The 24172-nt window shown below is 42.5% G+C and overlaps 1 protein-coding gene across 3 annotated transcripts in view; it reads right to left on the reverse strand.

Moving 5' to 3' along the window:
• Window positions 1-504: 504 nt before the first annotated feature.
• USP8 (ubiquitin specific peptidase 8) overlaps window positions 505-24172 on the reverse strand; it is a 35121-nt gene continuing 11453 nt past the window's right edge. Inside the window, exons 6-20 of one of the 3 annotated variants that reach the window (XM_082198344.1) lie at window positions 23555-23606; window positions 21792-21936; window positions 19519-19681; window positions 18546-18690; window positions 16298-16530; window positions 13664-14272; window positions 12244-12330; window positions 11653-11733; window positions 11067-11329; window positions 9545-9757; window positions 7352-7562; window positions 3363-3599; window positions 3072-3214; window positions 1400-1532; window positions 505-1168 (exon numbers count right to left, since the gene is read on the reverse strand). In XM_082198344.1, the coding sequence (XP_082054470.1) occupies window positions 983-1168; window positions 1400-1532; window positions 3072-3214; window positions 3363-3599; window positions 7352-7562; window positions 9545-9757; window positions 11067-11329; window positions 11653-11733; window positions 12244-12330; window positions 13664-14272; window positions 16298-16530; window positions 18546-18690; window positions 19519-19681; window positions 21792-21936; window positions 23555-23606 (2901 nt within the window). In that variant the 3' untranslated portion in view covers window positions 505-982. Of the gene's footprint in view, window positions 1169-1399; window positions 1533-3071; window positions 3215-3362; window positions 3600-7351; window positions 7563-9544; window positions 9758-11066; window positions 11330-11652; window positions 11734-12243; window positions 12334-13663; window positions 14273-16297; window positions 16531-18545; window positions 18691-19518; window positions 19682-21791; window positions 21937-23554; window positions 23607-24172 lie in introns of all 3 variants that reach the window. The other 2 variants (XM_082198343.1, XM_082198345.1) reach the window with 2 other exon arrangements.

Here is a 24172-nt window from a genome sequence, read left to right on the forward strand (position 1 = left end):
ACATATGCATATATGTAGCAGACCTTTGAGATCCAGGGACACAGACCCACAAGCCTTAAAATGGGGCACAGACACTCAAAACAAGTTATTATTAATAAACTGGACCAATTATGGCCCTGTCAGGAGGAGAGCTAATGACAGCAGGCAGTGACTGCCTTCATCCACTCAAGTTGTACCCAGTGTAAGGCTCACGCAGGGCAACATTGCCTGCCCTCCCATCATAATACCACTCTTTGGGATCTAGATGGGATTATTTTCACAAGGAGTAAGGGAAAGCCGAAAATCCAAACTTGTCAAGTGTCCAAAACAGGCAAAGAAGTTCTTTAACAGGCCATTGTATTTTCAAATAATTGCTTCAATAAGTTATTAAAAAGGAAAATATCAATTCTGTAATATATACATTTTAGGGTGTGCAGATATCAATGCCATAGCTCAAACAAAAAAATACAGCTGTGCTCTTATCTGTAAGAATGAAGATATTCTAGACAAAACAAAAGCAACCCCTTTTCTGTTCTAGTGGTTCTCAAAGGACCACATACCTTTATTATATACATACTTCGCATGTGCAAGTCTGCAATCAATATGTACACATACATTCCTACCTGTTTACATCATTCTAAGATATTCACAGTAGAATCAAGCTTAAGGTTAGTGTGAAAAGGCATAAATGCGGGAGACAAAAAAGATATTGTTGGGTTCAGGGGCATTTTAAACCCATATATTAATGACTTTTAAAAAAGGCTAAGCTAGATTTATCATTTTGGAGCATTACTAAAAATAAGTGGTTTCAAAACTAATTGTTCCATATTATTAAACGGCAGAGTTAACAATTTTTGGACTAAGCAATAGCACTAACAGACACCTCAGCTGAGAAACCGCTGCAAACATCATCATCTTCAGCAACGGACCTTTTACTCATCACAGCTCAGCTCATTATAGGATGCATTTACAAAAAAGACACCAATATTCTTCAAATGTTTCTTTATGTGGCTATATCGGCGGTTCGCTGTTCAAAAGAAGTGTAAAGGAGGATATAAGCAGCTGAGGATTTCACAGAGGATGCAGAGATGTCCGAGACTTCATGATCATCAAACTTAAACCATCGCTGTTTGGCAGCATTTTTGCAGTAGGCTGTGTAATGTCCTCCATCCAGCCCTCCGTAATGATTCTAGACAGAACAGGAATGAAATTAGGGGACCACAAAATGTTATTTGGCCCAAATACTTTCCAGTACTCAAAAATCAAGGCATAAACTACTCCCAAGTGCAACCGAAAAGAATAAAGCCTTCAAGGGGGAAATGTTAATAAGCAACACTACATTGCACATGGTTGCTTAACTGGTGATGTTATATACAGATTAACTGGCAGGTAAGATTCATAGCTACACAAAATTACTTACAGATACTGCAAACAGGTTATATCTCTTCAAGTTACTCTTTGGGCCAATAACATATTGCGATAAGTCAAGGTTTTCCAATGGGAAGTCCACTGATGACTGAAGCTTTTGCTTCCACCGTCCATCGTAAGAAAACCTAGGCATGAAAAGCATTAAGAATTACACTGAAAGCTGAAAAGGTATTATGGAAAAAACTAAAGCAAGGATTTCCACACCGCTGTTCATTGCACATGCTATGCCACCATACTGTTTTATTGCTTCTGTTTTGTGTTTTTATCTTGTGAACTGCTCTGAGATCTTCTGATGACGGGCGGTATATAAATCTTATAAATAAAATTAAAGTAAAATTTCCCAAAGTGTCACCTCACAGACCAATTAGTTGCTTATGTGACCAAATAGCAGGATGGCTTAGGATGAATATCACATCCTGAAAATCTCTTGCTTTTGTTTAAGGAGTTCCTACTCCTTGGTTTAATTCATTTGGTCAGCAGGAAACCAATTGCTTCAGGCCATACTGCCAATGTAACATGCAAAGCAGGGGCAAGGAATGTTTTCTGGCTGGCAGGCCAAATATTTATCCCCCCACCTGCGCCGGGTGAAATTTGACAAGTGGGTGGAGCTGCCCACCAGTCAATCACCCAACACCACTATGATTCTGTGCTTTGAAGCTCCAGTTGTCAGGACTTTAAAGTATAGACTAGTTGAAAGTCCTTTTGCAAGAAGCCCTGTGGGAGTTTTAAAGAGCAATGTAAAACTGCAAAAGCGCTTTCAAATAGCCCTGCACTGTGCTTTGGCTGCATATGCCTGTTTCCAGGAGAGCAGCCAAGACAGAATTCAACCCCACCCATTAGTTGTCATCACCATAGGAGGGATGTCAGCTGACTAGATGTGGGTTTTGAGAAATGGCATTCTGGGCTGAATTTGGCCCCCTGGCAGACAAGACTGGCCTGCGAACCAGTTATCCACCAAAATGTATAAGGCCATAAGAGACTCTGAACACATTACATTTCTCATCTCAAAGTACGTATGATTATGCATCCTCCTACACTAAGTAAAGGTAAAGGGACCCCTGACCATTAGGTCCAGTTGTGACCGACTTTGGGGTTACGGCGCTCATCTCGCTTTATTGGCCGAGGGAGCCGGCGTACAGCATGACTAAGCTGCTTCTGGCGAACCAGAGCAGCGCACGGAAACGGCGTGTAAACGGCGTTTATCTTCCCGTCAGAACGGTATCTATTTATCTACTTGCACTTTGACGTGCTTTCAAACTGCTAGGTTGGCAGGAGCAGGGACCGAGCAACGGGAGCTCACCCCATCGCGGGGATTCGAACCGCCAACCTTCTGAACGGCAAGTCCTAGGCCCTGTGGTTTAACCCACAGCGCCACCCGCATCCCTTCCTCCTACACTACCCACATGCAAATATATATTTCAAAGACTACATTTCTGAACATGAAACACAACTCAGTGCTAGAGTACTTCTTTTCATGCAAAAGTTCCCCGGTTCAATTCTGCAGCAGCACCAGGTAGGGCCTGGAATGTCTCTGATATCCCAGAGAGCTGCAACTGAACCAAATGGACAATATGAAGCAGCTTCCTATGTTATATTAAACAAAAAAATCACCTTAGCGCTTTTAGGAAGACTAAATAATCTGTACAGTTACTTTTGAGTCTTACCGCTTCAAGTGCACTAACAAAACAGGAGGCAGCTTCCAGATTTCTAATTTTTTCAAAGAATCTCTTCGGGTTTTGCAATGACTACAATGAAATCTATTGTTATCTGTCAGTTTTTCTTCTTTGGAGAATAATCTAAGGCATTCCTGGGGTGGGGGAAGCAAAAACAAAACACAACCTGAATTCAAAGGTTTACAGCAGAGGTGAGGATTTATAGGAACAGTTTTGTTGAAAGCAAAACTGGGAAAGTTAAGCATTGTTAACTAGTGACCTAAAGTCACTCATTTGACTAACCTGTAGGGTGCATTTACTGGTAGATGCAAGTGGCAAGGACAAATGCATAAAAGCCTCAAAGGTCCGAGACTTTTTGTGACACGTAAGACACTGAACTGTGGATTTGAACTGGCCTTGGAAGAGAGCAACGATAATCGATTCATTGAGCAGTTTGTGTTTGTGCCACGCAAGTTCCGCCGCTTTGAAGTCATCCAGATTATCATTATTTTCTTCTTTGTAACGTTTTCTGTTGTCAGCCTGGAAAGTTGGGAAGTTAAAAAAAAAAATGCTTATAGCATACCTGAAACACATGAAGGTAAGTTTTACAGACAGGAACATCATCAGGTGGAGCTATGGAAAGACAGAAGGAAGGTGATAATGCTAAACATGCAAACATTGAAACAGATTCTTTGAGCACCCTGGCTACTTTGTGCTATTGCTTTTTTTCTTGGCCAGAAGAATGGAAACCTTCTGCCAAGAGTCACCGATTGAAAGCAATTATTTGTACATGCGAGAACAGATGGGTAGTTTTCTTTGAATCCTTTCGTTTGCTTTTCTTACCACTAGTCTCCTTTTCTCTCATGTGTTTGGCTTATTTTGCTACTGTTGTTTTATCGTTACAAATATACGCTTTACCTAACGTGCATGTAAACAAAAAACCCCAGCAAATGCATCTTTTTTTAAAAAAGAGTCACATTTCTTTAAGGGCCACATACCAGCAGTGAATAGGGCCATGATTCCCCTCTTTCTCCTCCCTCCGCCCCCAAGGGAGCAGCTGCCAGGCAAGTGACAAGATTGCTCTTGATAGAGATCTGAACAAATCGCTTGCAAATGCTCCTAACTTTCTCTCTCTTCACTTCTTTTGGTTCTTGCCCCTTTCGCCCTCCTCCTCTACCTCCGACTGCCCTGCCCGCTACAACAAGCCTCCAAGGCTTACAGTGAGCTTTTAAAGCAGGTGAGTACGACCAAACCCCATACTGAAGATGGCATGGAAAGCTAGGGCTGAGCAATTGGGGTTGGGGGTAAAGGCCATCTGGAGAGAACATGGCAAAAGCAAGATTCAAAACTGGTGATTCAAATCTGTAGCTCAGCTTTTTAGCTACATTCCACACCAGTTTGTACACTATCTATCTACGGTCGTATCTTGGTTGTCGAACGCCTTGCGACTCAAACGTTTTGGCTCCCCAATGCTGCAAACCTGGAAGTGAGTGTTCTGGTTTGCGAACGTTCTTTGGAACCCGAACGTCCGATGCTGCTTCCGATTGAGTGCAGGAAGCTCCTGCAGCCAATCAGAAGCCGCGCCTTGGTTTTCAAATGTTTTCGGAAGTCGAACGGACTTCTGGAATGGATTCCGTTCAAGAATGAAGGTACGAGTGTGTGTGTGTGTGTGTATAAGATCAACTGAATCATGCCATCCCTGCTTGTAATCTAAAGGAAGTTCTCAAGCTTGGGTAGCTACAGGCTTCCTAACTGAAGTTGGGGAAAACTGAAGATGGAGAATTCAGTTGGCAACATTCTCGTACCTTCTCTAGTCTACCTGCGCAGGGAGGTCCAACTCAAAAGCTTACGAAATGTTGAATAGAGTCTACACATACAGCGGAATATGGCAGAATGGACCATAGCACTTAATTGTTGCTGGGATATCATATTTTTGAATGCTCCCTTATTTTAACACATTTTAAGCAGAATATGAGCCCAAAAGGCAAAGGGATGGGATAAAGGTTTCTTATTTATACAGTACTTTCTATTTGAAGTGAGTTTTTCTTTGTGGGGGGGGGGTTAAGTGAGGGAGCGTTTCAGAATGGTGTTCCCTCATCTGCAATCTGAAGTAGCACAGTCCATTCTGCAATTTAATTCTGCTATTTGTGTAACCTAACTAAGAAATGGCAGTTGCAATGGACTGGAGAAACGAGACACACTCGAATAAGGTTATAACCATAACCTCCTTTTTGCAGAACTTTGTGTTTTAGGAACAGAACACTGAATAGTTACAGTGGCATCCAAGAGTGAAATGAAGAACAGGGTTTTTTTTCTATCACACTCATGACATGGCAAAACAAACAATAAATCTATGTACTAGACAGAAGATGGATAATAAAGTTTTGGTTTACTTACTCTCTAAGAGGACATCATAGTTTTTGTAAAAATAGGAAGGAAAAAAAAGACTGAAAAACAGATCTTGCAAAAAAAATATATCCAGTTATTACACTGCTAATTTCAGGAAAGGTAAGCTAGATGAGGATAACACGATGGACAAACCTTTTAAAACTGAACTAAGTTAATAAGAAAATAAATCCTTCAAATTCAAAAGGAAACTAGTATAGTTGTCCTTGACAGATTGTGCCCAATTCCTTGATCGTTACAAACTGGATATTGCAAAGCAGTTTTATACTAAATATCTTGGCTATATTTATAGATGCTTTCTCCTAAAGTAATTCTGATTAGAGATCAGTTAAGCTGCACACATCTGCGTCTGAATTAAGAGTTTCTCATTCTTTACGTGGGCATTTTAGCAGAAAGAAACAATTATGAACTCGATGGGGGAAAAGAGTGAATATTTTGCTGTAATTAAGGATCTAAGGGCTAGCACTGGTTTGATTAAACAGAAAGGCAACCTTTCTGGTAATCACTCATCTCAACCAGGAGTTCCTAGAATTTGTCCTCATCAGTACATACAGAATGGTGCTTAAATACCCCCAGTATTTGTCTTCATGCTACTTGGCACATGCAATATAAGAGTAGGGCTACTCTGCACAGTCCCACTTCCTATTTACATGTTTATTTTACACATAAGTAGAATGCCTGCGTAGGGCTACATTCTCTATAAAAAGCATGAACGATCTTGTGATTTTTGCACCAGCTTTTAGGAAACTGCTTAATGAACATAGACATTGTTCTGCTGCTTCACGTCAAAAAGTCTTGACCAATTGAGTATATCACCTGCCAACTGTATCCCAGCTAGATAACCCTGTGCAGCTCAAAAGCAAAGCATCCTCCGTTGTTTCTCTACAGCACCTGGTTCTAAAGAGCTCTATGGAGTCAATATGGCAAACTGTCCCTCCAAGGGGGGTAAAGACACAAAGCAGAATCCAGAACAGCCCAACTAGGACTGAGCACGCTCAGTGGCTACAGAATGTTGAGTGTGGATAGGCAGCAAAACAAGACTTTGTTAGAATGTCGCTGAAGATTAGGTTGGGAAGTCTGTAAAAAACACTGCAAGATAAAATGTATATGGTGCGCTGTTAAAACTGAAAATGCATGGGGGGGGGGAACCAACAACAGAATGTGGAGTGTCCGTTGGAATTAAAAATGGAAAATGGGAGTTTGCAGAATAGAATGGAGCAATCTAAAAGGCAGCTGGCTGGTTGGCATGCTAAAGAAAAGCACTCGACACTATGACATCTCGTTGGAGGTCCCACTTGCTCATTGGTCTGTGCTAATAAACATCAAAAATCCCATGGCAAATATAATTATGCAATGAGTGAAGAAATAATTTTTAAAGATTTACAGCCAAAGCAGTAGCTGCCCACTTTAGATTTTAGGTCAAACTAGGTGTGATGTTTGTCATGTAGTCTGCCCAAGTGTGCTTGAGTACTTCCTTACTCTCTTTAAAAATATATCTCCCACTTTTCACCACCTAGGCATCTTCACATCTGAAGGCGGCCCTGTTTAGGGAAGTTTTTAATGTTTTATTGTATTTTTAATACTCTGTTGCGAGCCGCCAGAGTAGCTGTGGCAACCCAGTCAGATGGGCGGCATACAAATATTATTATTGGTCTCAAAGTGACTTACAACAATAAAACATGCAGAATTAAAAACCTAAAGAATTTAAATTCTATTTTAAAAGCAAAACAAAACCCAAACACTTCAAATAGCTTGTACAGGCAGAAGTGCAACCCCTCATGGTTCAAACAAAAGAGCAAATACAAAACCTTTTGGTTGGGGTCGGGGGGGTTAGCGTGTTAAATTCTGAAACAAAATGCTTAGTTTTCACCAAAAATCAAACTTACTTTATTTAAATCTTCATGTAGACCATCCATTAAGAACAGAAGCAATTCTTGAGAGTCTTGCTGGCTGTACCCTGCAAATTGGTCGTTGATCTTCCCAATGGTAAATTTAAAGTCTTTTGGACTGATATATCTGTATTGTCCGGTCCAGAGAGCTTTCACGATAATGCCAAACTCCTCTGCAATTTCACCTTTGTGCCCTAAGAAATTTGACCTGCAAATAACGAGAGAGTTTAATGGCTGACACCGTTTTTAGAGACATAATTAACTGAAACAAACAGAATGCTGTCACTTGCATGTTTATCCTTATTCCCCGAGTGAAGCAATATATACATCAATGGTAAAAGACTAAGTGAATATATTTTGCCTACTTTGGAGAATGCTGTGTGGCCCCTCGCCTTCAAAGAGGCCAGGCTGGCTGGAACATGGAAGAGGGTATTAAGAATATAAGAAGAGCAGTTCAGTTCAGCTCAACATCCAGCTAGTTCAGAGCTTTGAGAACTTAAAAGAAGAGAAGTCGCTTGATCCAGAGACGTATCTATTGGCCTATTGCGACCTCTTTTTCTTAATGGTGTCTGCTCCTGCTCAGGCTGCACAGAAAAAGCAATTTGGTTCCAGAAATTCATTCTGATTGTGCAGATAAAATGTGACTCATAGAATTCTACAGGATGGGGTAAAAAGGTAAAGGTAAAGGGACCCCTCACCATTAGGTCCACTCATGGCCGACTCTGGGGTTGCGGCGCTCAACTCGCTTTATTGGCCGAGGGAGCTGGCTTACAGCTTCTGGGTCATGTGGCCAGCATGACTAAGCCGCTCGTGGCGAACCAGAGCAGCACACGGAAATGCCGTTTACCTTCCCACCGGAGCAGTACCTATTTATCTACTTGCACTTTGACGTGCTTTCGATCTGCTAGGTTGGCAGGAGCAGGGACCAAGCAACGGGAGCTTACCACGTGGCGGGGATTCAAACCACCAACCTTCTGATCGGTAAGTCCTAGGCTCTGTGGTTTAACCCACAGCGCCACCCGCATCCCTACAGGATGGGGTATTAGGGTGCAAAAAACAGTCCAGATCCAACGATCCCCAGATGGTGGAGATGTCAGGTCCCATTCTGGTGCCCAGGCATCTTCATTTGGTGGTTGCAAGCCATTGAAAGCCAGGTTCAAAATGTGCCTGGGGCCTGACTAATTTCGAACACTGCTCACACTGGTCAACTAGATGCCTACAGAAAGCCCACTACAGAAAGCTCTCTCCTCCCTTGTGACTCCCAGGAACTAGAATTCAGAGACGACTTCTTTGGCGATTACTCGTAGCCGAGTAAGATTGTCTTCCATAAACACGGTTTTAACAATGAGTCCGTAAGTGACTGTGGAGGCCAATTCTGGATCCACATGTCCTTCCACAATGGGGACATTGGTTTCTGGGCGGGAGTTGATCATGGTGTGGATTTGCCAAGCGTGTCTTCCTCCTAGCACGTTTCTCCCTTGCATCCTGAGTTCGAGTGTCTTCAAAGCCCATGACACCTTTGGTCAAGGCTGTTCTCCAACTGAAGCGCTCGCAGGCCAGTGTTTACCAGTTGTCAGTGTTTATACTACATTTTTAAAGATATGCCTTGAGACAGTCTTTAAACCTCTTTTGTTGACCACCAGCATTATGCTTTCCATTTTTAAGTTTGGAATAGAGTAGTTGCTTTGGAAGACGATCGTCAGGCATCCGCACAACATTGCCTCAGGCAGCAGAGGCAGAACACAGCCATTCTCTACTACAGGGCCCAAGATGTGGAACTACCTGCCCCATGAGTTCTGCTTAGCTATCACTTGGTCACACTGTCCAGAAAAGGGCTTTGCCTTGTTTGGCTGATGGTACTTATTTTTTAGCACTTTAATCTGCTGTTTTCCGTTTGATGTTTTGTTGTTTTCATATTTTGTTTCGTATTTGCCTTATCCGCTTTCAAGATAAAAGGAGCAAGGCGGTAGATATAAGAGTAAATAAACCAAACCTTGCTTAAAGATAAATCATATCTATGGCTATTCAGTTCCTGGGAAGACTATGCCTACTGCCTTAAGTTCTGAGATAAATGTGCTAAATAAAATAAACGCCACTACGATTTCACTAAAGCAGCATATCTAAATATATGAAACAAGTTTCGCACTCAGCTGTGTGTTAATGGAAGCAAACAAACAAGCAAATAAATACCGGTTGATATCATCTTGATACAAGTTTCTGTTGAAATAATCAGCCAAGTGTGGTGCATTACACAGGCACTGTAACACAGAGTTCATATAGCAAGTGTTTCCCAAATTACGGAGGCCGGTCAGAGCTGCTCCCATTCCACCAAATACAGGGTTGAGATTACGAATCTGAGACGCAGAGAGCCTTGAGATTTCAGTTTTAGGATAGCTTACTGGTCTGTAAGGAAAGAGGCAATATTAAAGAGTGAAATGTATTTTCATGCTTTTTTTAAAAAAAACCGAGCCGAATCTATCTCTACGGTGTCACTAGCATGTCTCTCATGAATCAATGGAACAAAAGTGTGTTTCCAGAAATCTGTGGGAACAGACAAGTATGCACTATATAATATTAACTACAGCCTTTTTCATTTTAGTGAGGTGGCAACGACTTTTTTTAAAAAAAGGTTCAAGTGCTTTTGTTACATATGCCACTGCAAAATTTTACTTTGTAGAGTAGAATATTAATACAGATTAATACAGATTTAAACTTCTCTGTCTGCTTGACTCTCTTACGAGACTTTAAGTGCTTAACTTTGTCTTGATCATGCCCAAACTCATTCAGATTACAAATACTAAAGGATACTCGAGAGTCTTTGTGATACCTTGCTCCTTTCAGATAACAAGGTATCCTTGCCCTAGCAAGCTGTAAGTATTAAAATAGAAACATCAGGCTTTCGAAGGATGGAAATGAAATGCTGAACCAATCGTTTGTGTGTGTGCTAGGGCCGAGTGATATCAACGCCAGCTAAACATCATGATATACTGATATGCATCACAATGTCTGAAATAAGGATGTAACTACGTAGCAACTGCTACTACTTAGGGGTCAAAAACTGATACGTTTTTACTTACTGTTAACATATTGTTGCAACTGTTATTTTATAGTACAGAGCAACAGGGGTGGCAAGAATCAGGAGAGAAGAGATGACTGGCTTTCCCAACATCACAATTTTTTACATAGCGCGCACACACACACATTCACGATGTATCGCCATGTCAGATATTATGAAACCAATATCATGATGTGGACTTCAAACTTATTCTGGACAATATATTGAAACAACAATATATGTATTGTTGGCATGTATATGTGTGTATATGTATATGTGTGTATATGGGCATGTATATGTGTGTGTTCATACACACACTTAAAAGGCTTGCATCAGATTTGTTCTAACCAGCTTTTATGGGAATAAACACGTCTCTGCAATATCTACACCGCGCATGTGTGGGGGAACCTTTGGCCCCCCAGATAAAGAGAAACTCCCATCAGCTCCAGCAACCATGGCTAAGGATGATGGGAGTTGTAGTTCAGCAACATCTAGACAGCCAAAAGTCCCCCACACCAGACATGGTGGAACGTAATCACACAAATGGCAAACATTTCTAATCCTTCACAGATTTCACTAACTGTAAAAGACATTTTTAGCAGGTACCCTAGAAAATCATGTCTTATAGCACCGTTTGTGAGTTTCCAGCAGACGTACTTGTTCTCACGGTTGATAGTAGGCTTGACGGTGATTTTCTTTGTCTCTTCCTCTTGAATGGCCTGGGTTATGTCTGGCGAGGAGTAAGAGCGCTTCAATTTGGAATGTTCCCTTTCCCGCTGATCAACAGCCTGAGTCTTTGGTTTATGTGTTGGCGGGGTTGATGGTGGAGTGGCTGACTGAGTCATTTCTGGTGGATACATGTGAACTGTATTCGTTGGAGTGTGGTAGTAACGAAAAGTCCCTGTGACTGGCTCCAGAAACTTCATGTGACATGTGCACAAAGAGAAAAGGGAGCAAGTTATATGACAACTGCAAAGATTGCACGGTCACTTTTGAAATTCGTATTTCTTTCCCAGCATAACCCAGATGGAAAAGTATTATAATGGCCTCTAGAGTGATGTAATATTGGCATATTATTGGCTTGCGCCACTCTTCTCAGTCTTACAGGTTTAACTTCTGGGTCCAATTATATGGCCATTACCATTTTTTTCTCAACATCCAAACAGCAAATATAAAAATGGGTTCAGCGCAAGAGTGTTCACAAGCAGAAAAAACCCAGAACATCAGAAGACATTCCACTCACCTTGACCCAACCAAGTGGCAGTCCTGGTATTATCCTCCCCATCTCCTCACTCCGTGCCCTTGTTAGTGGCTCCCGCTGAGACTGAAAAGAACAACACAGATCAAAACTGTGGGTCTTAAAAGATACATACCTACTTTGGCTATCCTCAGCATTTTGCAGGCTTTCTGCATAAAGGAGATTATGTGTTTTAAAAATTCAGAAAGTTCAAGTTATCAATGTTTGGGGCTAGTGCAAAACACCATCCTGTTGCACATTCAAAAATCCAAGCAGACAGGATGGTTACTTCACACTACGTTAGATACAAGCCACTGTATCTATTGGGTTGTATTCCACTCAGTCCTACTCAGAGCTGACCGACTGAAATTATTAAACCTAGGTTAGACATGTCAATCAATTTCTATAGGTCTACTTTGAGAAGGACTACCACTGGCTGCAACCCATTATTATTATTTATGAAAAATAAAATATTGAAATGCATTTTATGAAATGTAACACAAACAGTTACATGACAACGAATGTAAATTGAGGCCATGTTATGACATTGGCACTAGGTTTCAGCAGCTAGACAAAGACACCTCACAGTGAATTTACTTTATTTTTTTCAGAGTCTTGATCAGTATCATCTCTAATGGCTTCTGGCTTTTGGGTGTCTCTTTCTGGTTGTCCTGTAACCCCAGTCTGCTGTAAAAGATTTTGAAAGAGAAACTTTCAGTTTTCATTAATTAATTTATCAAGCTCCAAAACGCCTCAATGTTAGTATAACATGACTGCAATACACAACAGGATCACATAAAATAGCACTTTATTCTGGATGAATTGCTACGGAGTACAAAGACACCCAAAACAAAACACTGACAAATTTGAAGATGTATTTCAAAGTGAAAATTGCTAGATGCGTGAATTGTATATAAGGAATACAATTTTCTAAGACTCACATGGAACTAGCCAAAACTGCCCTGTAAACTCCTCCAAAACCTCTGGATTCTCAGCTGGAAACCTGCAGCGGGTTCCAGCCCTTGAAAAACTCTGCTGAACATGCTTGGTATCACTACTAGTGAGCAGTTCATGTTTCAGTCAGATATTTGTGAGGTTTTCCCCCCCCAACGAACATTATGTCCAAGGAGAACCCTGAACATGCCAACGCTTGCCAATCTTAGATCATCTCATCTGAAACACCTCTTAGTTCCTCAGGGATTTTTTCTCTTCCCAGAAAGCAAGTCATGATCAGTAGAAGTGATCAGTAAAAACAACAACAACGGTGGCAAGCCATTTCTATATGTATCTGCTTTTGTGGGGGTGGGGAGGAAGAGCAAAACTCCTTCATCAGCAAATCCTGTAAATGAATGGGTATTTCACCAGTGCTTTAGTTTAAGAAAGGGTGGTAAAGCTGTGGTCAGTGGGCCTTACAGCTTCCAGGAGGGTTTTGGGGGCCTGTAGAGACCACCAACATTTTCTTGTGGCAAGGATTAAAAAACAAAACCCTCTGAATCACCACTGTCTTCCTTTTTTTTAACCCTCTGTTGTGTTTTCAGTGTCTGCTGCCTCCTGCTCTACAAAACACCTAGCAATCACTTCTGTGCTACTCAAACCTTATGCAGATGCTTGAAAATGTGGAAAGGTGGGTGGCTTAGTGCCTTCCTGGGAGCCATGAGTGACATGATAGGTTTACTCACTCCTCTACCACATGTAGTGGGGATGGGTGTGTGGGAAGCCCAATGTTCCTGCTGTGTGAAAGGTTCGCAGGAAGGTTTCATGTGCGAGATAAAGGAATCTATGGGAGCTTCATTAAAACCTCTCAAGCCCTTTCCCTATTAGGAATGTGCAAACTCACTAGTCTGCCTTTCTCCCTCCACGATTCACCTAACTTGGGAACTTGCCTCCTGATAGGGCTGGAGCTGAAACAGTAAAGGTGCCTCTCTGGCTTTGATAGAATTACTCATTTTCAGGGGGGAAAGGGAAGACTCTTTAGACAAAGCAAGATGCTTGCCTTTTATACCCATGAATTGCTCACCTTGCCTGAGCCAGAATCCACCCTCATGGACGCCCGGGACTCCTCTGCAAATCTGCGCCTCTGCATTTCTGGTGTCCAGGTAACCTTGTCTTTTTCACCCACAACTATTTTGTCAGTGTCCAGTTTTCTGACTTCAGGGGATTCATTTTCGGTTCTGCTTCCTTTTTTCATGTCTGTGAGCTCCTTGGGCGCATTCTCCACCTCTTGCTTCTCAGCTGCCCCTTTGTTGGCCGGCTGGTCTTTTTCTCCCTTCTCTTTCTCTTTTGCTTTCTGGAGGTGCTCCCTGCCCTCCTTCTCCCTCTGCTCCTCTCTCGCTCTCTGCTCTTCTTCTTGCTTCTCCTGCCTCAGCTTCTCTGTCTGTTCTTCCTGTTGCTTCTCCTGCAGTTCTTTTTCTTGCTTGCTTTTTTCCAACTGGGAAGCCTTTTCCGCTGGTAGGTGGCCTTTCTCCTCCTCTCTCAGACTGCCCTTAGCATCCAAGGGAGGCTTTGTGGAACGATCTGGAACCACTCTGCCATTTGAAAGGAGCTGCTTGCCAATGGTTGGGCTTTCAGCTCTTGGCCTGTTATCAGCGTCTGATATTTTTGCTGAAGGCTTTTTTGTACGATCAATCTGAAAGGGCAAAAAAGTTAAATAGACATATTTTGGTAAGATTTGCAAGCGACGTTCCCTCAAAGATCACTTAGTGCCAACATTCTGTCAGCTGTCCATGGAGGCGCAGGTCAATTCTGTATCCAGGGCAGCTGTCTACCAGCTCCATCTGGTACGCAGGCTGAGACCCAGCTGCCCGCAGACTGTCTCGCCAGAGTGGTGCATGCTCTAGTTATCTCCCGCTTGGACTACTGCAATGCGCTCTACATGGGGCTACCTTTGAAGGTGACCCGGAAACTACAACTAATCCAGGATGCGGCAGCTAGACTGGTGACTGGGGGCGGCCGCCGAGACCACATAACACCGGTCTTGAAAGACCTACATTGGCTCCCAGTACGTTTCTGAGCACAATTCAAAGTGTTGGTGCTGACTTTTAAAGCCCTAAACGGCCTCGGCCCAGTATACCTGAAGGAGCGACTCCACCCCCATCGTTCAGCCTGGAAACTGAGGTCCAGCTCCGAGGGCCTTCTGGCGGTTCCCTCCCTGCGAGAAGTGAGGTTACAGGGAACCAGGCAGAAGGCCTTCTCGGTAGTGGCGCCCGCCCTGTGGAACGCCCTCCCATCAGGTGTCAAGGAAATAAACAACTATCTGACTTTTAGAGGACATCTGAAGGCAGCCCTGTTTAGGGAAGTTTTTAATGTATGACATATTAGTGTATTTTTGGTCTTTGTGGAAGCCGCCCAGAGTGGCTGGGGAAACCCAGCCAGATGGGCGGGGTACAAATAATAAATTATTATTATTATTTTTCTCTACTACTCACTTTTATGGTTTTACAAAGGTATTTTAGTCTGGGCAAAAGTATTTATTTATTCATATCCTGCCTTTTCTCCTGAAGTAACCCAGGGCAACAAACACATCAACGATAATATACAATTTATAAAAACAGTTAAAAACTTCTTAAAAAAACCACACAATCAACTACTTTCATAGCTAATAATTTCAGGGTTGCCAACAACAGATCTTTCAGTCACAAAATGCACTGATAAACAGGAATGTTTTTAGACCCTTCCTAAAAGTTAGTAATGAGGGAGAATATGCTACAACCCTAATGAAAACCTGCACACAATTGGGGGGGGGGGGGAATTATGCTTGTATAGCCTAGAAAGTTTTATTTGAACATGGGTTTTCTCCTCATCTTGGGAGATTAAATCCTCAGTTGCCCAGAATCAGGTCTTGCTGTAGTAAGAGAAGTGAGAAAGCCCCATCCGCTTCCCAGGGAGAACCTACAGGGGTGGTTAGGTGAGAAATACCTGAACACGCATTTGTACTTGCGGACCATTTGCATTTCTAAGATGAACAATTCTCCTCCCCTAAATGTTATGCATTAAATTTATTAAATACTTCCCATATAACTCCCCAAAGCAATTTAACAGTAGGAAAAATCCCCACACATAAATACAATTTCAATCCAGCACTGATAAAATCTGAGACAAAAATCTCCACTCAAACAACTTGTCTTCAACTGTCACTGGTGTGATTTTTATGCTCATATGGCTCTGCTGCTTATTATTATCGCTTTTCTGAGTATTTGTTTTACTGTTTTAATGGTCTTGTTATCTGCCTTGGAAGCGATAATGCTGAAAAGAGCACTGGAAATTTCCAAACAGAAGCCAATTTTGAATGCTTCCAAAGTCTCTTGTAGTGCGACTCAAGTAGGTTTGCTCTGCCAGTTAAAGAGAATCACCCAGCAGGTTACACAGGCCTAAGGTTTATGATTTTTGTCCATGCAGAACAAGGTCTTTTCTTCCCCAACCAGTTACCAGGGTCTTTCCTTCATATTTCTTAGCAAGGCAGCTGGAAACATTTACAGGATAGCTATTTCACCTTGCAATTATTGTATTACAGTGCAGGCCTTTCCTCTCTCTTAGTATTTCAGAAAAGGCAGGCTCATCCTATCTGTAGCAATTCTATAAAATAAGGCAAAAAGATGGCCCTGTTATGTCACAGTCCAAGTAGAAAGTTTTTTTCTTGCTAAGAATCACTCACCTGAGGAATAATCTTTACTGCAGACACTGGTTGGACTATGGCAGGTAGGTTTTCAGACTTAGCAGGAGTAGCAGTTGATCCACAAGGAGCTGGGGGTTGAAACGTGTCCACTCTCTCCTCTTGATCATTTGCAATATTAGGTCTTTCGGTAACTTCCACCACAGAAGGTTTTACATGGACAACAGGAACTGGGGATGGAGCTGGTTCTTCCAAAGACGGGTAAGTAAAATCCACTGAAACATGCAAAGAAGGTTATGATTTTGTTTTAAGAAACTTTTGTAAGAGAGGAGAAATAACGTACGTTTAAATGAACTGTTACCCAAATGTGTCTCCTCCTCTGCCACAGTCAATGTCAGTGTTGGAGGAACACCTCTTGGTTCTGCCCTTTTGAGAGATGCTGTTTTTACAGGGATATACACTTGGTTTTTAGCACCTCTGTTATACAGATAATTCCAAGTGGGCCCGAACCTCAGTGTTTAAAATCTCTGATAAAGGACAAGGATCCGGAGATCACGCTAAAGGTGGCCAAATTTTGCGCAGCTGCCATAAATCTTAGGGAACAAGTTGTGCTATTATAAAGACTAAGGCCTTAGAAGCAAATAATAGATAATATTGTAGAGACTGACTTAACCCATATTCTAACTGCTGCCATAATTATATTGTTTATCGTTATACTGATTGTTAATTTAGATTTAATTTTACTGTTTCTGATTTGTTTAGTATGGTATGTGAGTCTGGTCTGGGACCGTAATAAATTCAATTCAAATTCAAGATTGGGTACTTAAAAGGGAAGGGGGAAGGCTTTTGCAAGTCTCCTCCCTCAGTCCATGATCTCAAGCAAAGACAGTGCTGGAGAAGCCCCCTCACTGCCTTTTTTGAAAAAACCCACCTCAAACGACAGAGAAGGGAGAAAAAGAGCCATGTTTTACAAGCAAAGCATACCCTCCAACATTCCCCTGATGAAAATTGGGAGGCAAGAGCACAGAACCAAAAAAGTGCATCTTTTGGGGCTGCACTCTCTCCCAAGTCAACTGCACTCTCTCCCAAGTCAAGCATGGCACCACTGCAAGTGCTGGCTCGTCCCCGTGACATTCTGGGATCCAATCAGAAGCCATGGTTTCTGTAAGTCTGGGAATATCCCGTTAAAATAGGGACGACTGGAGGGGATGGCAAAGGCAGAGCGCTGGAGAAGTTCTCCCCATTGTCTTTGCTTGCGAAACCCATGGGAGGCATTTTGGCAGGTGGATAGCCTCGCCCACCTGTCAATTACATGACGTCACAATGACACCACGTGACTGTCAGGTCAGCAGCCCCGCTCACCTGTCAAATTTGGCCTGCAAGGGCCTGGCGAGGATCTGGCTCCTAAAGCCAAAAAGGTTCCCCACTCGTGGATTAGACAGACAAGTACGCAAGGCAGGATCTGTGCGGTGATGGCAATGAGATTGCTATAAACCCTCCAAAGGAGATCCACCAGGATTTTTTTAGTTTTTAGATATCTGTCCTGGGTCATTTTTATTCAGCTTGCTTTTAATCTATTGCTTCAGTCATAGCCTGCTGTTTTACATTTTGTTTTTTTGTAACTGTGCACCTCTATGCTTTATTGCTTTCACTGTTTTTTAATCTGGTCAACTGCTAAAGAGGATTAAAGATATGTCAGTGTAACAACCATTAGGATCTACTATTTAAACTTAATGAAATACCAACTGACAACAGAGCGAAACCAGTTGCAGATTTATCATGTGTTCAATGTGTAATACCGTGGCCGTTTGGTTTTATTTCAATTTGGATTATGTCCTCCAAAAGCTCCAAATAGGGAGGACATTTAGGCAGCAATTCACTCTCCTACAAGCAATCACCTGAAAGTGATCCATATGAACAATGACAAGCCAAGCCCCCAAGAAGCAGAGCTGTAGTCAGATTATTGATATCCAAATTATGCTAAATATAATCTTTTCATCTCTGAAGCAGGTGGCAAGATCATCATAGGTCATGAAATATATTCCCACCCTGACTTTTAAAAGGCAGTTCACCCACAATAACAGTTCTGCGCAATAGTCTGAAGATTTTTTGGGATCTACAAATAAATAAGTAGGCTAGGAACGCAATCTGTGCAGCTCAGTCTTACAGGAGCTTACTTGGAAGCAAGCCCCGCTGATTTCAGTAGGATGTACTCCTGAGTAAGTTGTGGACAGAACTGCAGTATTAGGAAAACTTTTTCTTTAGATCAGAAAGTGTTTTTAATACATACGAGAGACAGAAACGGCTTCACTCCTGTCATGCTGCGGTGGAGTTACTTTGGCATTTGTTGTATACTGGGGATAGCAAAGGAGCCAGTTCTCATAACCCCCTTCCAAGACCAAGGGCTCATTCTTCAGTACAGCTTTACTTTCCCACTGGAATTGAAAGACAAAACATTTTACAATAAGCAACAGAACTTTCAAAGCGAAGCTCGTATTTCTCAAAATCAGGTCATGTGGCTAGATAATGCACTCTGTGAAATGGAAAGAGATGGATTGTCTTTTCCTTATTTTTACAACAAATATACATTTAACATATAAAAATGGCAGATAAAACTACATTGTTCTGACATTTGTTTATTATGGGGCAGTTTATTCTAAATGTTTAGACATTTCAGTACACCACCTCAAAAACCTCAGTATCTCTTTAGAAATTGTATACGTGAAGCCATTTTTACCCATCTACATTTATTGCCATAACATTTTGCTTTCTATTTGAGGAAGGCTAAAGTCATGCCTGTCTGTATCTTTCACTTTAGAAAAAGAATATATTATACATTTATTGAAAGAATCATATATCCCACTCTTTCTTAGCAATTTAAAACTACGAAATAAATACTAAATGTTTAACTGAGCCCCATCTCCAAAAGGCATGGAAGCTCCTTTGCCAATGTTTTATTGAGCCACAGTTAATTGCCTTAACACTACAGGTTTACATTCTGGTTTGTGCTCAATTTTTAATCACTGTTTAGCTATTCAGAGATAACATTTAACTATTGTTAAGGGGGAAAAACCATCAGCAAATGCTATGTCTACATGGGAAAGTATCACTTATGGAAATTTATGCAGACTTAAGTTAAATAGTAAAAGATTGTGTCTGTTGACAGAGCTACCAAAACACAGCCCTCTAAGACACAGAATTACATCTACTGGGAATCTCATTTATCAAGGTAACTAGAAAAAAATAAACCTGAGCATGTTCACCTTGAAAAGGGCATCTTTGAGGCTCCGCAGAGGTGTTCCTAATTGCAAGTCTTTGGCTGAACTAAACCAGTCAAGAAGAACAACATAATCAACTTGTCCTCTTTCCTTCCATGGTTCTTTAGATGTATCTGGGAGTTTAGCCTCAATCCTGTTAGCGGTGACTCTAAAGTTTGAAGCAGTAACATAAAAGATAAGGGGGGGGGGAGAGGAAAGGGGGGGAAAATAATTCACAAAGTGCAATCTGTCATTCAACTGAAGGAGGAGCTGTGGCAGCAATCAATTGCTGTCCAGGGGGACAATGGTGACTACACAATAAAATGCAGAGTAGGCCGAGGTCGCCAAGCCTGACACCACTCCGTTACATCTTAACAAGCAGGGCCGGCCCTCCCATTAGGCAGAGTGAGGCAGCCATCTCAGGCACTAATTTGGGGTGTCATAAAGAGAAATTAAATGTTTATTTACTGATTTATTGCATTTCTATTCCCAGGGAGAGGCACTTGTGAGATTTTCTGTCTCAGATACAAAAATAAGTTGGCTATTTTATGTTACTGTGTTCATTGATTGGTGTTTTTTTTTGGCAGGGGGCATATTTGCTGTTATGTCTTGCAAAATGTCTTGGGATGGCCCTGGTAAAGCCTGGAGACTTCAATTCTGCAAGTGTCACTTAGTGCCACCTGGTCTAGTAGGCTTCTCACATAAACCAAGTGTGCAACCAGAAACATGCACATTTCCATTTCACATTGACCTCTTGGTGACCAGCTGTTGGGTATTTGATTGACTGTTGGATATTTGATTGAATGCAGGGTTCAGCTGAGCTGAGGCAGGCCCTTTCAAAAAGAACAAAAATCACAGTAGTGAAAGCAGTAAGAGGAGACAGGGGAGCCCAAGCAGTGACTTGGCGCATACTTTCCTCCCCATGGATCGCTTGATGCCAAACTCCCTTCCCTAACACCTACTTATCTTCACAAGCTTATTGCCAGCAGTCACTGTCACCATGGCATTATTGCTCCAACTATGCCTAGTATCATACAGTGGTACCTCGGGTTACCGTATTTTTTGCCCTATAGGACGCACTTTCCTCCCTCTAAAAATGAAGGGGAAATGTGTGTGCGTCCTATGGGGCGAATGCAGGCTTTCGCTGAAGCCTGGAGAGCCCCACCGCCAGCCCCACAACCTCGGGGGACAGCGGGGAGGCGGAACGTCGTCATCCCGCTGTCCCCCGACCTGGTTTGGAGGCTGGCGGCGGGGAGAAGCCTGCTCCCCATTGCCAGCCCCGCAAACTCGGGGGAAGCGGGAGAGGTGCAGCACGCCTTTCCCGCTGTCCCCCGACTTGGTTAGAAGGCTGGCGGCGGGAGAAGCCTGCTCCTCCCTGTCGCCAGCCCCGCAAACTCGGGGGACAGCGGGAGTGGCGCAGCGTGCCTTTCCCGCTGTCCCCTGACCTGGTTTGAAGGCTGGTGGCGGGAGAAGCCTGCTCCTCCCTGTCGCCAGCCCCACAAGCTCGGGGGACAGCTTCCCGCCCCAGCGGGGGGGGGGGATAATTTTTTTTTCTTTATTCCCCCCCCCAAAAAACTAGGTGCGTCCTATGGGCCGGTGCACCTTATGGGGCGAAAAATACGGTACATCTGCTTCAGGTTACAGACTCCGCTAACCCAGAAATATTACCTCAGGTTAAGAACTTTGCTTCAGGGTGAGAACAGAAATCGTGCTCCAGCGGTGCAGCAGCAGCAGCAGGAGGCCCCATTAGCTAAAGTGGTGCTTCAGGTTAAGAACAGTTTCAGGTTAAGAATGGACCTCCGGAACGAATTAAGTACTTAACCCAAGGTACCACCATGTATTACAGATAGAGGGCTGTATCCAGCTAGGTCCTACTCAGAGTAGGCCCACTGACTCAGTCATGCCCATTAATCTCAATGGGTCTACTCTGATTAGGAATAGTACTGGATACAACCATTCTCGATTGTCTACTCCTAAGGTTCCAAGCCTGAGTACTGCCTCACAAGCATTTTATACAAGTGCTGTCAATATTGCTAAGCCCTTTTAAAGGTCCATTAAACTAGGGACCATCAGCATATCCCATGTCCTAAAGTTCCGTAGACCAACTAAGCACCTTTACAAAAAAGAAGCAGTCGCCAAGACTACTGTGTGTACTTTAGGCCTTTTATTGTAGCTGGACAAACAGGTGTTCCATATTTTCTCCATTCTACTCCTGATAAATGCTAAACGCTTAATCGGTACACAGGCTTAAGACTCTGCTAAGAAAGTTTATTCCATACCCAGGACTGATAGCTTCTTCTGGAACGCAGACAGAGTTTGCAATGCAGGACTCCTGGTAATCCTTCAAGCACCGAGCATCCATTATCATCAACTTAATGCTTTTGTCCATCATCATTTTAAACAATTCCTCTGCTGTGATTGTTCCTTGGGAGAGAGAAATTATTTTTTTAAAAAGCTGATAGATCAGAATACAAACGCTTGTTAAAGTTCTTTTAAAAAAATAACTGTATTAATGTTTTAAAGAGATGATTCTCACTGAAATATGCTTGTGAACAAGTATAATGCCAGTAGGGGCTGCCAGGGAAGCAATGCATGAGGAAGCTTGGCAATAACAACAACAACAATAATGATGTGGGCGCAACTTTAAAAGCATTGGTTTTGGGAGCATCTGTCATGCTGAGAATCTACTTGAGATTCTTACATTGCAGGGGGTTGGACTGGATGACCCTTGGGGTCCCTTCCAACTCTGCAATTCTTTGATTCTATGGATTGGTTTCCCCAATGCACCTGCACCAGGCCAAGTTCTCTGCTGCCTTGTCCCTCACTCTTAGCAAGTGGCAGCAATGAGCTGCATTGTGTTAGCCAGGAGAGCAACACAGCCCCACCATTGCTGCCCTGTCGTCTGCAATCATTTACTGCACTTAGTGAAGCCACTTTTTTATATCAAGGGAAATCCAGACAAGAAGGAGCTGAGAAAAATCTATTCCCAGCAAGGCAGTCAAAAGAGGTGCAGGCAGAGCCTTTTTACATCCCTATTGTCACATGACTTGCCTATCCCTACGAGGGGGCGGGGCTTCACTCCTGGTTGTACTGGAGGCCTCCCACACACCTCCAAAGAACAGCTGTTGTTAAAATGGGTGAAGATGCCCATAAAGAAATTGCAGAATGTAGGTGCACAGATTTCTGAGTGGTATCTTACAACTTTCAAGCTCGTTGCTTAGGATTGCCTACAGCCATACCACCTTGAACATGCCCAATCCCGTCTGATCTCGGTGGTTATAGCCCCATTTTCAAATCATAGTATCTTCTTATCGTTACCCTCCGGAACACAAAATGCGAACAGGGTGAATATAGCACATACAGATCTTATGTAAAGTATCCATTGCAAATGCTTAGAAAATTACTTGAACCGAGATAGGGAGAAGCATTCAGGCAGACACTTCACCATGGGGAGCACTTATGAGATATATTTTGCTCTCACCTCTGGGTCAAATTCCATACAGTTGTGCCCCGCAAGACGAATGCCTCGCAAGACGCAAAACCCGCTAGACGAAAGGGTTTTCCTTTTTTGAGCTGCTTCGCAAGACGATTTTCCCTATGGGCTTGCTTTGCAAGATGAAAACGTCTTGCAAGTGTTCCAATTTTTTTCCGCTCCCCCCCTTTTTCTAAGCCGCTAATCCGCTAAGCCTTTAATAGCCGCTAAGCCTTTAATAGCCGCTAAACCGCTAATAGCGCTAATCCGCTAATAGGTTTGCTTCGCAAGACGAAAAAACCGCTAGACGAAGAGACTTGCAGAACGGATTAATTTCATCTTGCGAGGCACCACTGTACTTAGTGATAGAAAGGAATTCCCTCCTAGGTCTATCTAGGCAGCCCCACATGAATGGGAGTAGTTGGTGAGAACAGCTGCCTTTCTTGTAGTCCCTATGAATTAACTTATTTGAGTCATTTAGACAAGAGTGATCTACAGATAAATTCCTGTTCTGTTTGTAGTCTCTACTATGGAGAGCAGAACTGAGGATAATGGAGAGATGTCACTTACCGGTTTCAGCTTGATTCTTTATTTCTGTTGAACTCTTCTTCTCACCATTGATCTATATTACGTTAGCATTTTTTAAAAAAAGGATTTTCAGCAATTAAAAATGCATTAAAAGCAGCTGTTTTTATATTCTTAATTCACACATACACAACTTTCTGAAGTCAGTAAGGCTGCAGTCCTGTTCCCACTTACCTGAATGTAAGCCCTATTAAATTCAACAGGATTTACACCTGTGATTAAACCAGGCCTTTCTGAAGCAACCACTCTTGTCAAAATGGCAAAACAGAAGTGGCTGCATAGATTTATGCAGACCAATCATAACATAGTACAAGGTAGCCTTCTGCCAGAGTTGAAGTTAGTAAGAACCCCCCCCCCCCAATTCAGACTGGGGATTTTGCTTTCACCTAGCTCCCCTTTTTAGTTGCCTGGAGTCATCTGGTATCCAGGCATGTGTACACACTGCTAGAAATCCATTATCTGAATTAAGTGCCTTAACAGGGACAGGATTTGGTGATCATATGGTATTTTCCAGCCTTTAGCATCAGTCTAAAGAAACTCAATATTAAAGGTCCATCTCAACTTCACAGCTCAAGGTAGACCAATGATATTGTAATGGCTATG

This window comes from Podarcis vaucheri, assembly GCF_965113315.1.
Source record: "Podarcis vaucheri genome assembly, chromosome: 14".
NCBI lineage: Eukaryota > Metazoa > Chordata > Lepidosauria > Squamata > Lacertidae > Podarcis > Podarcis vaucheri.